At 42.4% G+C, this 13,742-nt stretch overlaps 1 protein-coding gene across 4 annotated transcripts in view; it reads right to left on the bottom strand.

Annotated features, from left to right (window-relative positions):
* HADHA (hydroxyacyl-CoA dehydrogenase trifunctional multienzyme complex subunit alpha) overlaps positions 1–13,514 on the bottom strand; it is a 32,356-nt gene extending 18,842 nt beyond the window's left edge. Inside the window, exons 1-3 of one of the 4 annotated variants that reach the window (XM_039346047.1) lie at positions 13,357–13,514; positions 4,046–4,087; positions 3,187–3,257 (exon numbers count right to left, since the gene is read on the bottom strand). In XM_039346047.1, the coding sequence (XP_039201981.1) occupies positions 3,187–3,257; positions 4,046–4,087; positions 13,357–13,441 (198 nt within the window). In that variant the 5' untranslated portion in view covers positions 13,442–13,514. Of the gene's footprint in view, positions 1–3,186; positions 3,258–4,045; positions 4,088–10,719; positions 10,740–13,272 lie in introns of those variants that run through there. The other 3 variants (XM_039346049.1, XM_039346050.1, XM_039346048.1) reach the window with 3 other exon arrangements.
* Positions 13,515–13,742: the final 228 nt, after the last annotated feature.

Genomic DNA, 13,742 nt, shown 5'->3' with positions numbered 1-13,742 from the left:
TGAAAGTATAAAATGTCTGGCAGCAGCTTCTGGGAGGAATACAATGTCAGTTCATGTCCTTGTCATAATTCAGAAGTTATATTCTCTTCCCCAACTTGGCTTGAGTGTTTTTGTGAAATGCTGCTGCCATTGAATCACTGCGAATCATGCTAGAGGATCATTCTATGATAATCTTCTATCTTATCAAGATCATTTTTTATACTTTGTTAACGGATGGAAATATATCAAGGAGAGACCCAACCTAGAACTAAGGAGAAATTTTCTGTCAGCGAGAACAATTAATCAGTGGAATGGCTTGCCTCCAGAGGTTATAGGTACTCCAGCACTGAAAGTTTTTAAGAAAAGATTGGACAGCCATTTCTCTGAAATAGTATAGGGTCTCCTGCTTGAGCAGGGGGTTAATCTAGAACAGCGGTTCTCAACCTATGGGTCGATCGACCATTTCACAGGGGTCGCCAAGCAAGGCTGTCCGCCATTTTTTTCCCCTTTTCTGGTGGGTGCCTTACCTCCCTTGGGCTGGGCCAGCTGGTGGCCCAGCCGGTGGTCGGCCTGCTCCGTCTCTGCCGCTTGCCAGCTACGCCTCGGCCGGCGCAGGGGGTGTCACCACGCATGCGCGGCGCTCCTGGACAGGGAAAGTCCTCGACTTATGACCGGTTGGGTAGTCCTCAACTTACGACCGGTTTAGTCCTCAACTTACGACCAGTTTAGTCCTCAATTTACAATCGGTTGGGGGTCACGGCATTAAAAAGGTTGAGAACCACTAATCTAGAACACCTCTAAGGTCCCTTCCAGATTAATCTTTTAATCTGTTATTACTTGAACATACCCACTCTGCCTGAATGCACTAGATGGGCAGAAACAATTGGAGACAAGTAGTCCCTCTAGGGACTGGGCTCTGTACCATGTTGAGGTTGACAGTGCCCATTTATTGTTTGTGCCACTGTAGCTGAACCAGCTATAGCTTCTGAATGAACTGATTACAAAAAAAATCACTGAGATCAGATATACTGAGTTCACTGTGTCACCCACAAAAATGAGGTTCTGCTGTGGAGGCCAGTAACTGCTGCTGAAACTAGACTCTAGGTCAGGGGTCCTCAAACGTTTTAAACAGGGGGCCGGTTCACTGACCCTCAGGCTATTGGGAGGCCTGACTATAGTTTGAAAAAAATGAATGATTATAGAACAATGTAAAATCAAGTATAAAATGAAACAAGAAAAATGAATTGGTTAATTATTTGAATGAGTTTTTAAGTGAAGAAAATATACATTTCCAATGAATCCACACATTTTGTTTGGGAATGCAACTGCTGGTTTTTCCACAAATAGTTTTTGAGTTGTGAGAAGATGGCAGAAGTTTTCCTCCCTCACTTGTTTAATGAGTATGCCCAATTTTACTTCAAATGCTTTCACATGTGAATGCATATCACAGAGGAGCTTCTCCTTTCCTTGAAGTTGCACAGTGAAACTGTTGAGTAGCTCTGTTACATCTGTCAGAAAGGCAAGGTGCCATTTCCATTCAGCATTTCTTGCAGATGTCTCGTGACCCAAACTAGGTAACATCAGCAACGCCAGAAGAGAATGGGGTTTGTTGAATGAAGGAGGAGAAGAGGAGAAGGAGGGCGGCTGTGGAGTCCTTGCTGCTCTCTGAGCTTGGTGGCTTTCTTGTAGATGTTTCATGACCTAAACTAGGCAACATCAGCAGTGCCAGAAGAGAATTTGGTTTGTGGAGTGGAGGAGAAGAAAAGAAGAGGAGGAGGGCGATTGTGGGTTCCTTGGTCCTCTCTGAGCTTCGTGGTTTTCTTGTAGACGTCTCATGACCCAAACTAGGTAACATCATTAGTTCACTTATTATCCCACTTTGGGTCCTGAAACATCTGCAAGAAAACCACCACCCTCAGAGATACCCCCCCCCCAGGACCCTTCATTTTAATCCTGAGCCAAAATATTTTCCTTGATTGGCATTCCGGACTGTCTCAGGGCAGAAGAACCTGTCTGGCATGACTTCATTCCTCTTTCCCATGGGGCACATCCCAGTGCCCCCATCCTTCCTCCACCCTTTCCTGGACACTAAAGGCCAATGAAGTTTCTCTCAACGACCAGCACCAGCATTCCTGGTTCCTCCAAGTTGCTCCACCACCTCCGGCTTTGCCTACTTCTTGGAGCTCCACCTGGCCATGGCACCACCACCCCCATTCATGGATCGGGATGCTCCTCCAAAGACCGACCGCATCCTCCCTCCCAGCGGCACCCCCGACCTTTCATCGCCTCAGTTCCACACAACCCCTCGTAACCCCGAAATAACTTTCTAGGAGCAAATTCTCCTTTTTTCTCGCTCACCCTGGCTGCCCCTCACAAATGCCTCGCCCTTCACCCACTCCCCTCAGACCCATAACCGGGGCCCCACTCCGCCAGTGGGGCTGGGTCCCTCGGCGATGGTGTGGGTGATGTTGAGGGCCAGTGGCACCAGTTTCCTTTTGGCTGGCATGGTGGCGGCAGCAGCAGCAGCGGCGTGTTCCGTAGCACCTAATGAGGGACCTGCTTCAGAAGCAGCAGCAGCAGTGGCATCGTCATCACCAGGCTTGGCTGCCCTAAGCGAGGCCGAGGCTGCAAGCAAGGCCTAAACCTCTCAGCCTGGCCCTGAGGTAAAAATGCGAATAGACGAGAGCAGGAGAGGAAGCGGGAGTGGCCAAAGCGCAAGTGCGCCCTTGGGTACTCGAGGGAGAAACTGGAAAAAAACATCTTCTCCCACCAACTCGCCATCCTGCCATTGGCTGGGGTTCTCGCCACCATCCACTCACCCTCTCCTCACAATTGGACGGCTTGCCTGGATGGGCCAGATAAAAAGACAGGTCGGGCTGTATGTGGCCCACAGGCCATAGTTTGAGGACCCCTCCTCTATATAGACCTGGGCTGAAACCACACCCAAGCCATACAACTAATCTTTATTTTATAACATTTCTTATTGTCAGTAGGAACATTACTATATTAGACCCTGCCACATTTTTTCTTTCATTTCTAGACAGTTTTCCCACCCTTTGTTTAGTTCTCCAAGATCCCAACCTCTATTTTCAAATGTTCTGTACAAGAACTTCCTTCATCATCCTTTCTTGATTGTATTTTAGATATCTGTATTTCTGCCAAGTCTAGATGACTTTCACTAAGTGAAAAGCAATTGGAAATACTTACCTTGGAATTAGGGGAATTAAAACGAACAACAGCAACATCTTCTTTGATGTCATAATTAACATGGGTTCGAGCTAAGATAGAAAAGAGACAAGAGATGCATATATTATTCTACACCCTAGAATTCAACAGAGGAAGAAAAAAATGAAGTTCAAAATTATATAGTGCCATTAATATTCAGCAAAAATAAGTAAACATTTCAGATCCTGTGGGAAACAAAGATATCAACTCTTTCATTGACAGGAGGGCAGTTATTCAACAAAATGAGATGAAAAAAGGTCTTACTGAGATATGCTGATATTTCAAACCCTTTAGGCCTATATTAGTCATTCTCATAGCTTTTACTTTTCCATACCGTGATGCAATGTTCCCCAGTCTAATTCCCTTCCAGATGTGTAGCTATAATTCCCATTGTTTTCAATAGTTATCACTCAACACACCTGGGAAGCAGAGCTAAGTGATTAGCCTATATTTGTCTTAATTACTGCTACTGTTCCAAGTTTCAGTCTTGTTTTTGCAAGTGTTTCCTATGCATATCTTCTTATGAAAGAATCCATACTTTGGCCTCCAGCATTTATGAGGCAAAAAGAAACATGTTAGATAGAAACAAATTATTTTTAATGTGATATGAAAGTTCCCACACCCCGCCTCTCCCAGGCTACTGTTGTCTGAATCTTTATTAATCCCATGTGTTGCTCTACAGTTTCCTTCTCATTTTTTAATTGTTACACATACAAAAACTTCTGAACAGATTAAAACAATGTGCAAAAAACTTGATCAAGAGCCACCTTTATATAATTTCATTTCATCAGTCAAAATTCTAGCTTATACCCATCAATCCCCACCAAGTATGTATACTTACATTTAACAGCAGGGGAAGTGCTGAGGTTTCGGCAAGCATAATCTGGAAGAGATTTCAGGAGTTACACAGGGCTGAAAAAATTATTGTAAATCCTCATGAGCAAATATTTAAACATCCAGGCATTCTAAAGAAACATCACATTTTAAAAAAAAATAACTGAGTGCCTCCTGCAAAATAGATACCGTACATGCACAGATAGTCCTTGACTCATGACTACAATTGGGACAGAAATCTCACTAAGTGAAGCTCTCACTGAGATGGCACATGACCACAAACTAGCTCTCCCAGTTGCAGTTGTTAAGCAACTGCATCAGTTGTTAAACAGATTGCCTTTCCCTGCTCCACTGTGCCAAGAAGGCCAGGAGCCTCTTCCCATTCTACTGCATCCAGGAGGCCCAGACCTCCTCCCAGTCCCACCAGTTGTGGGAGGCCCAGACCCTCTCCTGTTCCACCATGCACAGGTCCACTTACCTTTGCCTTTTTCTGCAAGCAGGCCCCATTCTCATGATCATTGGAAAGCTTTTTCTCGAAATTGTGCAATTTGGAAAATTATTGCGAGAATGATTGCATTTGTTAGCTTTCCTAGCGTAGGAAGACTAGAAAGCTAGCAAATGTGATCATTTTGAAGGCTAAAAATATTCTAGGCCTCAGAATGATGGTGTTCACTAGCTTTCCTGTGTTCTTCCATGCAAGGAGACAGCACTTGTGCCAGACTCCATGAACACTACTTGGATCTTTAGGGTCTGAGACTTGCTACTGCAGCCTAGTGGAGGGGCTGAGCTCTCCTCTGTGTGTGGAAGAGAACACTTCTGCCAGATTGCAGAAAGAGGGCTCACATCTTCAGGATCCAAGCCCATTTCTGTAGTCGGTGAACTGAGCTCTACTTGGCAATTAGTTCTTTCAGCCAGCCCCCAGAGATAAGAGGAAGTCCTCCTGGCTGATGGCAGCAGCTCACAACTTTTCCTGCTGGCTTCCTCACTGACTTTCTGGGAAAACTGGCAGAGAATTGCTTCATTTTCAAGTGTTCCATTTGCACACAGACGGAGCTTCCAGTCTCCTCAAGGTCTCCATTCAGATAAAAAGTGTTCCGGTAGTGGAAGAAAGGAGTTGGGGGGAGAGCACAGTGTTTGCATGAAAAATGAAAGTTTCTGGAGTCTGTATCCCATGAGACTTCAGGCACCCATTCTCTGCAAAAGAGGATGGGTGCCTGAACTCGCGCTTTATTACGACATCCAGGAGCTTCCATTGACTCTCCTCTCCCTCAAAGGCAGAAACCACGGCAGAGAGGAGACAGATCTTCCCAAGGTGAGTCCAGTGCGGCAGGAAGGGAGGGGGAAGCAGTTGTGGGGAGCAGGGGGGGGGGAAATAGGGTGAATGCTGCAGAGTCTCTGCACTGGTTCGTAAGGGTGAACAAATGCTGTAGTGCTGCAACGTTAGTAATTTGGGGACTTTCTCATAAACACTAGGGGGCGCTTAACGCATAACTTTGAATGAGCATTAAGTGAATACTTGTAACTTGGGCATTACCTGTACTTTGTAGTCCTTGTTTAGTGACTACCTTAGACAGCAATCATTCACAGCTATATCAGCAATGACCAATGCCCTTATTTACAATCTTTGCAGTCTCTCTCTCTTTCTCTCTTTCATTATTTGTACTGATATATGGGAATGATCTGGAGGGATGATGGAAGAGATGCTGCCTAGGGAGCGATCAGACAAGAGGGGGAGGAACCCATTGCTGCTTAATGGTCAGGTGGTTTATCATTTTATGACTTTTCTTGCCACAGTTGTTAAGTGAATCAATACAGTTGTTCTGTTAGTAACATGGCTGTAAAGTGGATCTAGTTTTCCCATTGACTTTACTTGTCAGAAAGTCACAAAAGGTGATCACATGACTCTGGAACACTTCAACCATCATAAATATGAAACCAGTTGCCAAGCATCCAAATTTTGATCATGCAACCACAGGGAGGCAGCAGTGGTTGTAAGTGTGAAAAATGGTCATAAGTCACTTTTGTCAGTATTGTTGTAACTGCAAACAGTTACTAAACAAATGGTTGTAAGTTGAGGACTACCTGTACATTGTTATGAAGAGCTCAGACCTCATGATTTTTATATGCTTTTGGCACCTAGGAATGAAAAATTGGATCTCCTCTCTACTTATCATGGCCAATAACTGTTGAATGGGGATGATGGAAGTTGTAATCCATCCTACTTGGAGGACAATATGCATTATGGGCTGCCTTCTCAGATTAAATCAGTATATCCTGTCTTAGATTAATGGCCTTTTAATTGCTACTAAAAGAGCTCCTTGTGCAGTTCTGAGTTCTTCAGGGACACGAACATTGAATGGTATTGTGCTCAATGTAATTTAATATTATGTTGAACAAATTCTGGATGGCGTGGCTTTTTGCTTTCTGTGCGACTTAAAACTGAAAGCATGGAAAAATCTTACATTCACGGAATTTGGTTAAATAAAAGAAAATAGCAATGAGAGTATGCAAAAACTGTCTGGAATGCAAAATAGCACTTTTAACATTTTATTACCTATGATTTTTTTTGAAGTATGGCTTTCAAAGCATATTAAGTCTGAAACAGGTTAATAACAATTAAAAGACAAATTACCTATTGACACGCTGAGCAAAAATGATAATGAAAAGTGGGGGGGAAGAGGGAATGTACAAGTCCTAAATAAAAACACAATGATTAATTTTAAATTTTAAAAACCTACACGTCCAATACTGAAACATGCTATGCTTTGTAAGTCAGTCACAGGATCTCCACTCAAAAGCTGGAAGCGTGCCCTGCCTTCCTACTTACTTTCAACTGAAGCAACAGAAAGGAAAAAACCTTTCACCTACATTCCATCTTGTCCAGAAATGCAGGCAGTGAAGAGCTGGGATCATATGCTTGCCCCTGCTATCTTCCTAACAAGCCTCTCCATGTTTGTCTTCTCTATCACAGTCAGTTCAGCAAGATAAGCATACAATATTTACCCAAAAGGAAGATGTTCTTAAGGAGAACTGCTCCCACAAAAATGGAACAGGTAGAAAATGCACTATGAACACAGATTTAAATTCAACATAATGCCTTGCTTTCCCTACATTGTCTACTTAGTGTTGCCAGGTCCCACTGAAACCAATCCAGGAAAAGTCACCCTCATCACATATAAATACATGCATTTGACACACTTGCACGTGTGTATATATTTGTGTTTATATATACACAGATACAAATACAAATTTCTCATTTCACCATCTTTATTTTTACCGCATAGTGAGTAGTGGGGTGCCCCAGGGCTCTGTTCTGAGCCCAGTGCTGTTCAGCATCTTCATCAATGATTTGGACGAGGGGACAGATGGGGAACTCATCAAATTTGCAGACGACACCAAGCTGGCAGGAATAGCCAACACTCCAGAAGACAGGCTTAAGATATAGAACAGTGGTTCTCAACCTGTGGGTCGGGACCCCATTTGGGGTCGAACGACGATTTCACAGGGGTCGCCAAACAAGGCTGTCCGCCATTTTTCCCCCCTTTTCTTTGGCCATGCCCCTGGCACCCGGTGATGTATAAGTGGTTGGGGGTCACCACAACATGGGGAACTGTATTATGGGGTCGTGGCATTAGAAAGGTTGAGAACCACTGATATAGAACGATCTTGGCAGACTTGAACATTGGGCACTATCTAACAAAATGAAATTCAATGGTGAAAAAAGTAAGGTTCTACGTTTAGGCAAGAAAAACCAAATGCACAGGTATAGTTTAGGAGGTACCTTGCTCAATAGTAGTAACTGTGAGAGGGATCTCGGAGTCCTAGTGGACAATCACTTAAATATGAGCCAGCAGTGTGCCAAAAAAGCCAGCACAGTGCTAGGCTGCATTAATAGAAGATAGAATCAAGATAACATGAAGTGTTAATACTACTTTACAATGCCTTGGTAAGGCCACACTTGGAATACTGCATTCAGTTTTGGTCAACACAATGTAAAAAAGATGTTGACACTCTAGAAAGAGTATAGAGAAGAGCAACAAAGATGATTAGGGGACTGGAGGCTAAAACATATAAGGAACAATTGCTGGAATTGGGCATGTCTAGTTTAACGAAGAGAAGGATGAGGGGGGACATGATAGCAGTGTTCCAATATCTCAGGGGCTGCCACAAAGAAGAGGGAGTCAAGCTATTCTCCAAAGCGCCTGAAGGCAGGACAAGAAGCAATGGAAGGAAACTAACCAAAGAGAGAAGCAACCTAGAACTAAGGAGAAACTTCCTGACAGTTATAACAATTAGTCAGTGGAATAACCTGCCTCCAGAAGCTGTGAATGCTCCAGCACTTGAAGTCTTTAAGAAGAGACTGGACAGCCATTTGTCCGAAATAGTATAGGGTTTCCTGCCTGAGTGGGGGTTGGACTAGATTACCTCCAAGGTCCCTTCCAACATCATCACCATCATCATTATATAATAAATGTATTTTATCAGAAACTGTGCTTCCAATTCCTTTGTTTTCAACACTTTCTCCAATTTACAAATTATTACTTAGGAGGAAATCCTCACTATACTGCAAACTAAATATGCTCATGTTGTAAACTTGGGATTGGTTTTTGTCCACAATTCCTGGGGCATAAAGATTTATCATTCTCCTACCCAGCTTTTTGAAATAATTTCACAAAATTAAGTCTGTTGGCTAGTTTACCTATTCTAGAATGGCAGAGTCCTGTAGTTTGGTATCTTTTAAAACCAACATTGACAATTACATATGTCCAAGCTTATAATACTATAACATTAAGCAAGTAACTACACTGAACAACAACCTTTAATCCAGTGGTTCTCAACCTGTGGGTCGGGACCCCATTTGGGGTCGAACGACCATTTCACGGGGGTCGTCAAACAACGCAGTCCGCCATTTTTTCCCCTTTTCCTTAGCTGTGCTACTCCCTTTTATTCTATTGGCTTTTGAAAGCCAATAGAATAGACTCTCTTGAATAGAGTCTGATTCTATTGGCTTTCAAAAGCCAATAGGAATTGTCCAGGCTGTCTCTGTCCTGCTGAGCCCACCAAAAGTCCCATTCTGCAAACGGTGCTGCACCAGTTGAGTAGCCCTCGACTTACGACCAGTTGAGTAGTCCTTGACTTACGACCAGTTGGGGGGTTGCAGCATTAAAAAGGTTGAGAACCACTGCTTTAATCGCTTTAAAAGTAGCTTTTGAACTTATACAGTCATGAAAGGACATTGGCAGCAATTGCTTTCTTAAACTATAGCTTTGTAATCTATTATCATCAGATGACAACAAACTGATAATTATATTGTAGGTGATGATATTCCAACCATAAAATCTTAATGCAATGACATTGCATTAGGTATCTTTAGGTTACAAGTCTTTCTCTCTTTTTTATTTCCATAACCTTTCCTTATTTAGAATATAATCCCCTGAGATATAAAAATATATTATCCTAATCATTATACCACATGTTTCTTCCATGGCTATTTAAAGGAAATTCAGTAGAGTAATTATTTTAAATTGTATACTCTGCAGTAACAAAGTTGGTTTTTTAGAGGTAGTTTCTCTCTGAGGAAAATACAAGAATTTATCCACTGACAACAACAATAACTTGTAATGTGCCTCCACACTTCAGCCACAATCAAAGAAAACAAATAAATATAAACAACTTTTAAAGGCAATAAAACCAATACAAATTTTAAGGTCAAATAAGATCGGGCAAATCTATTATGAATTGAAAAGCAACTGAACTGAGTAATAATAGTAAAACTGATTATACTAGAACAACAGAATCTTGCCTATTTATTGAAAAAACATTTTTAAATGCTCTCATGATATGGTGCCTGGAGAAAGGAACACCTAAAAAGTTCTTTCCTTAAGCCTGTTTTCAAATCTTTAAAATTATATTAAGATTTGTTTTACCAGACTTTTGGCTAACAAAGCCATCGATGGCATGCTATCATAAAGTGCTGCATTAGCAGAAGGGTAAACAACTTTTTGCTTGTGTGGGAAGTCAGCCCCCCAGAGAAAGAAATATTTTAGGAAATATTAAAAAGACAGAATATATTTCCCCAAAGAATCTTAAAGGCAGAAACCCCCCCCCCCGCAAGTCTCTCTTTCCCAAACAGAAACCAGGTCTGCAGAAATGCAGAGGTGATAATCTTGTCAGAAAGATTGGAGCCAGTAAGCTTGGATTAGAAAGACAAAGATCCCTAGAATCAACAATCCCTCACACCAAAAATCCAACAGTCATCAGCCACACCCCCAGGGAAGCAGGATATGACCTTTGGGACATAATAGGATTAACCCATCACCATCAGAATATCAGAAAGGCACACTCAGATTCAGGTCAAAGTTCATGCCACAGGAACAACTTAAAACAAAAGCTCAAGGTTTTAAAAACCCACCACTCCCAGCTACATATGGCCAGCTTTCCCAGAGCCACGCTTCTGTCTGGCTTTGCTCTTCAATAAACTCCAACCTTCTTTCTAAAGCAGTCTCCATTTTGTTTATTCCCCGCTTGGACTGGACCCTGATGAAGATTTTTCTTTCAACACTTGCTTGGGACCTCACATGGTTTTCTGAAAAGGCTGAAGGAATGTAGCAAGATTCATAAAGTTGGTGCAGCCACAATTTTCTGGCAATAATCAAACAACTGTATTAAAATTCTACCTACCAGTTCTTAAAGCAGCAGAAAATCATTACTTCAAATTGCCGAGGATTGCTGAGCCCTAAGAAGGCTGACAATAGATGCTGCTTTTTAAAACATAGTTTAGAAACGTGAATGAAGTGTTCCTCCATCTGTATTTCCCATCCTACTAAGCTTGATATCAGCAATTAATTCTTCTCCCTAACATGAGTTGTGCTGGGTGAATATAGGTCATACATGGAACAGCTTGTTTAACTATCTATCAAGCTGTCCAACTAATATGTCACAAGAGTAAAATACCGCATGCTTGTGACTTCTCAATAAGGTTATTTATGAACACAGATCTAGTACTCTTCTGAAAAAACACTAAGCCCATGTGCAAAAATAGTTTGATTGATGGGTTGCAGGCATAAAAGAGGAATGTAGGACAAAATGTGAAGAGCAATAAAATGTGAGCTCCATTGTTGATTACTGCTGCAATAGAACAGCAGTGTGAACAACAAATCCAATTCTGGAATGTGGATAACAGCACCATGGAGTAGCTTATGGAAGGTCATTGAATGGAACAGCACCAACACCACCTATCTGGAACAACCTATCTCTATATTTGTAGCTTAATTTTCAAAGTCAATCATGATGCAATTCTTCTCCATTATCTATATAGGATCCAATCAAAAGTCAAGCATAGGAACTGTTTTTTTACATCTTTGTCTTAACTATTGTATTTTTTTTTCACCAAAATGCATTTTATTACAAAGTCAAAGTTGTAACAAATTAGAAAATACAACCACTAAGTTCTTTGAAATTTAGGAACCAGATTCTCATCTTGACCATCCTTTTCTAAAATCTTTGAAAACATAAAATAATTATGCATTTTTATTCTTCTAGTTAGTTTTCCTTAATTACAAACTGTTTACAAACAACCAGATTACAATGGGATTACGGTGGCAACAAGGACTGCTGTTGGTGAATGATTCAGTCATGTGACATTGTGCTTTATGATTGAATCGCTCAGTGGTGGAAATTCCATCCAATTGCCATCATAACACTATGACTACTTGTACAATGGGACTCATGGTTTACAACACTTCAGAAAGAATCCCAAACTTATAGGTGCTGCATTAACTATTGAAGTGATTCATCCTGAACTACAAATATTCTCCACTATCACAGAGATTAAGATGCTAGACTTGGAACAGGGAGACCTAGATTCAGATTCACCCTCAGTTATGGAAATAAATTTATCTACTCTATCATTTAAGCTTTTACTACTCTGTACTTGACAACTTCCATTTAAGTTGTTAGTCATACCAGACCAGAGTGTATGTGAAACCTGGATGGGAGTTTGTGCACACATGCCAACAGGTAGGTAGGCAAACCATGAACTGAAGCGGGGGATTTGGAGAGAGACAGGGATGCTGCTGTCCCCCCACCTGAAACACCTCACCTGCAATACCTCTTTAATGGCACAAACCTCTCTTTTTGCAGGTGCATCGGCCCAGGAAGCTCCATCTCAGTGTGGGTGCAGGAGATCTGGGGCTGGAGTGGGCCAACAGAACAGTGGCAAAAGGAAACACCCATGAAGTTGGGGGGGAGGGGAATAGGCAAAGAGTGTAAGTGTATGTGTGTATGTGTAGATTTTGGCATCAGGGTGCCAAACGTTTAGGAGAGGTTGAGAAGTCCAAATACTTAGGGGAAGTTGTAAGGTGTGTACCCCTCTCTAGTTCTGCAGAAGGATCCTTGGGAAAGGAGATGGAAAGCGGGAGTTAGATAAAGGAGAAGCTGGATTTGGGTGGGTTGGTGATGCATCAAGAGGTGAGGAGGCTGACTGATCCAACCCAATGTGCCAGTGTCATCTGTGTCCCCGAGCTGCATTTTGCAAATATGACAGCTTGACATATAATCCACAAATTGTACACCTTAAAACTAGCCCAAAATAGCTCAAAAATGCAATCCACATAGACCAAAAAATTATTGCAACTGATCTCCAAATCAAGCCCACGTGGGCAGGAAAACTGCCCAACTGGCAACACTACCATGCATCTGGGGAAGCAGGAGCCACCCAAAAGGGTGGGGGGAAGGATGTGGCGGAAAAATAAAAATTGTGGTGATGCTGGAGGATTTGGCATCAGGTGCCAAGAATTCAGGAGAGGTCCAGAAGTCCAAATATTAAGGGGAGGGGTGTTCGATGTTGCAAGGCTTCAACCTCCCTAGTTTTGCAACAGGGTCCTTGGGAAAGGAAATGGGGTGGAAATGGAGAAGCAAGAAAGGAGAAATTGGATTTAGAGAATGAGATGCATGAAACGAATATAATAATTTTGTAAGTTCTGCTTGTATTTGAGCCTAAATATGCAGGGGTTCCTCGAGCCCTGAAAAATATTTCAAGGATTTCTCCTCAAAGGGTTGATTTAGATAGAGATTGATCTAGATAGAGATTAAAGGCACGATTGAGTGAAATAGGCTAAATAATCTCTTTGATCACTTCCCATTAAATGGAGAGAAGTAAGTATAAAGGATGAGTATAACCTGGTGCCAGTTTAGACCATGAGTAAATCTAGAAACACCCCCTTCCTCCCTTACCATACAAAATGAAGAGTCGGTGCGCTTCCTCCTATTCACTCAATTAACCCAGCGCCTGCAAGTTTCCCTTCCAGCCTTTCTCACCTAAGAGGCTGCTCCGGGTCGAGCAATACTTGGCAGCCGCCGTGAAGCGCGTCAAGCTCCCAATAGCCCTGACAGCAGCCGCCATCTTAGCCCAGCGGGGAGGTCAGTCAAGCAAGCGAAGATTGAAAGAAACGAAGGAAGGCGATAAGGGCGTGGAAAAGCCGAAGAGGGCTTTCCCTTCGCCTCCGTCGCTCTCGCTTAGTAAAATGAGCTGTCTCCTGATTTGCCTGTTAAAAAACCACAGCGCGCCTCGTTATGGTGCAGCAGATGCCCCCACGGTTCTTCCGAAGGGCACATTTCTTTCACATTTTCTGTTTTCTAAGGCTCTCCGTCAATATTTGTTATGTGGAAAGAGAAAAGTTGAATCAGGGTTTAGGCGACTTCGG

Source organism: Crotalus tigris, unplaced genomic scaffold, assembly GCF_016545835.1.
Source record: "Crotalus tigris isolate CLP2741 ecotype Arizona unplaced genomic scaffold, ASM1654583v1 scf7180000017987.690289119674:8195010, whole genome shotgun sequence".
In the NCBI taxonomy this organism is placed as follows: Eukaryota; Metazoa; Chordata; class Lepidosauria; order Squamata; family Viperidae; genus Crotalus; species Crotalus tigris.
This window is presented reverse-complemented; position numbering and strand designations above follow the sequence as displayed.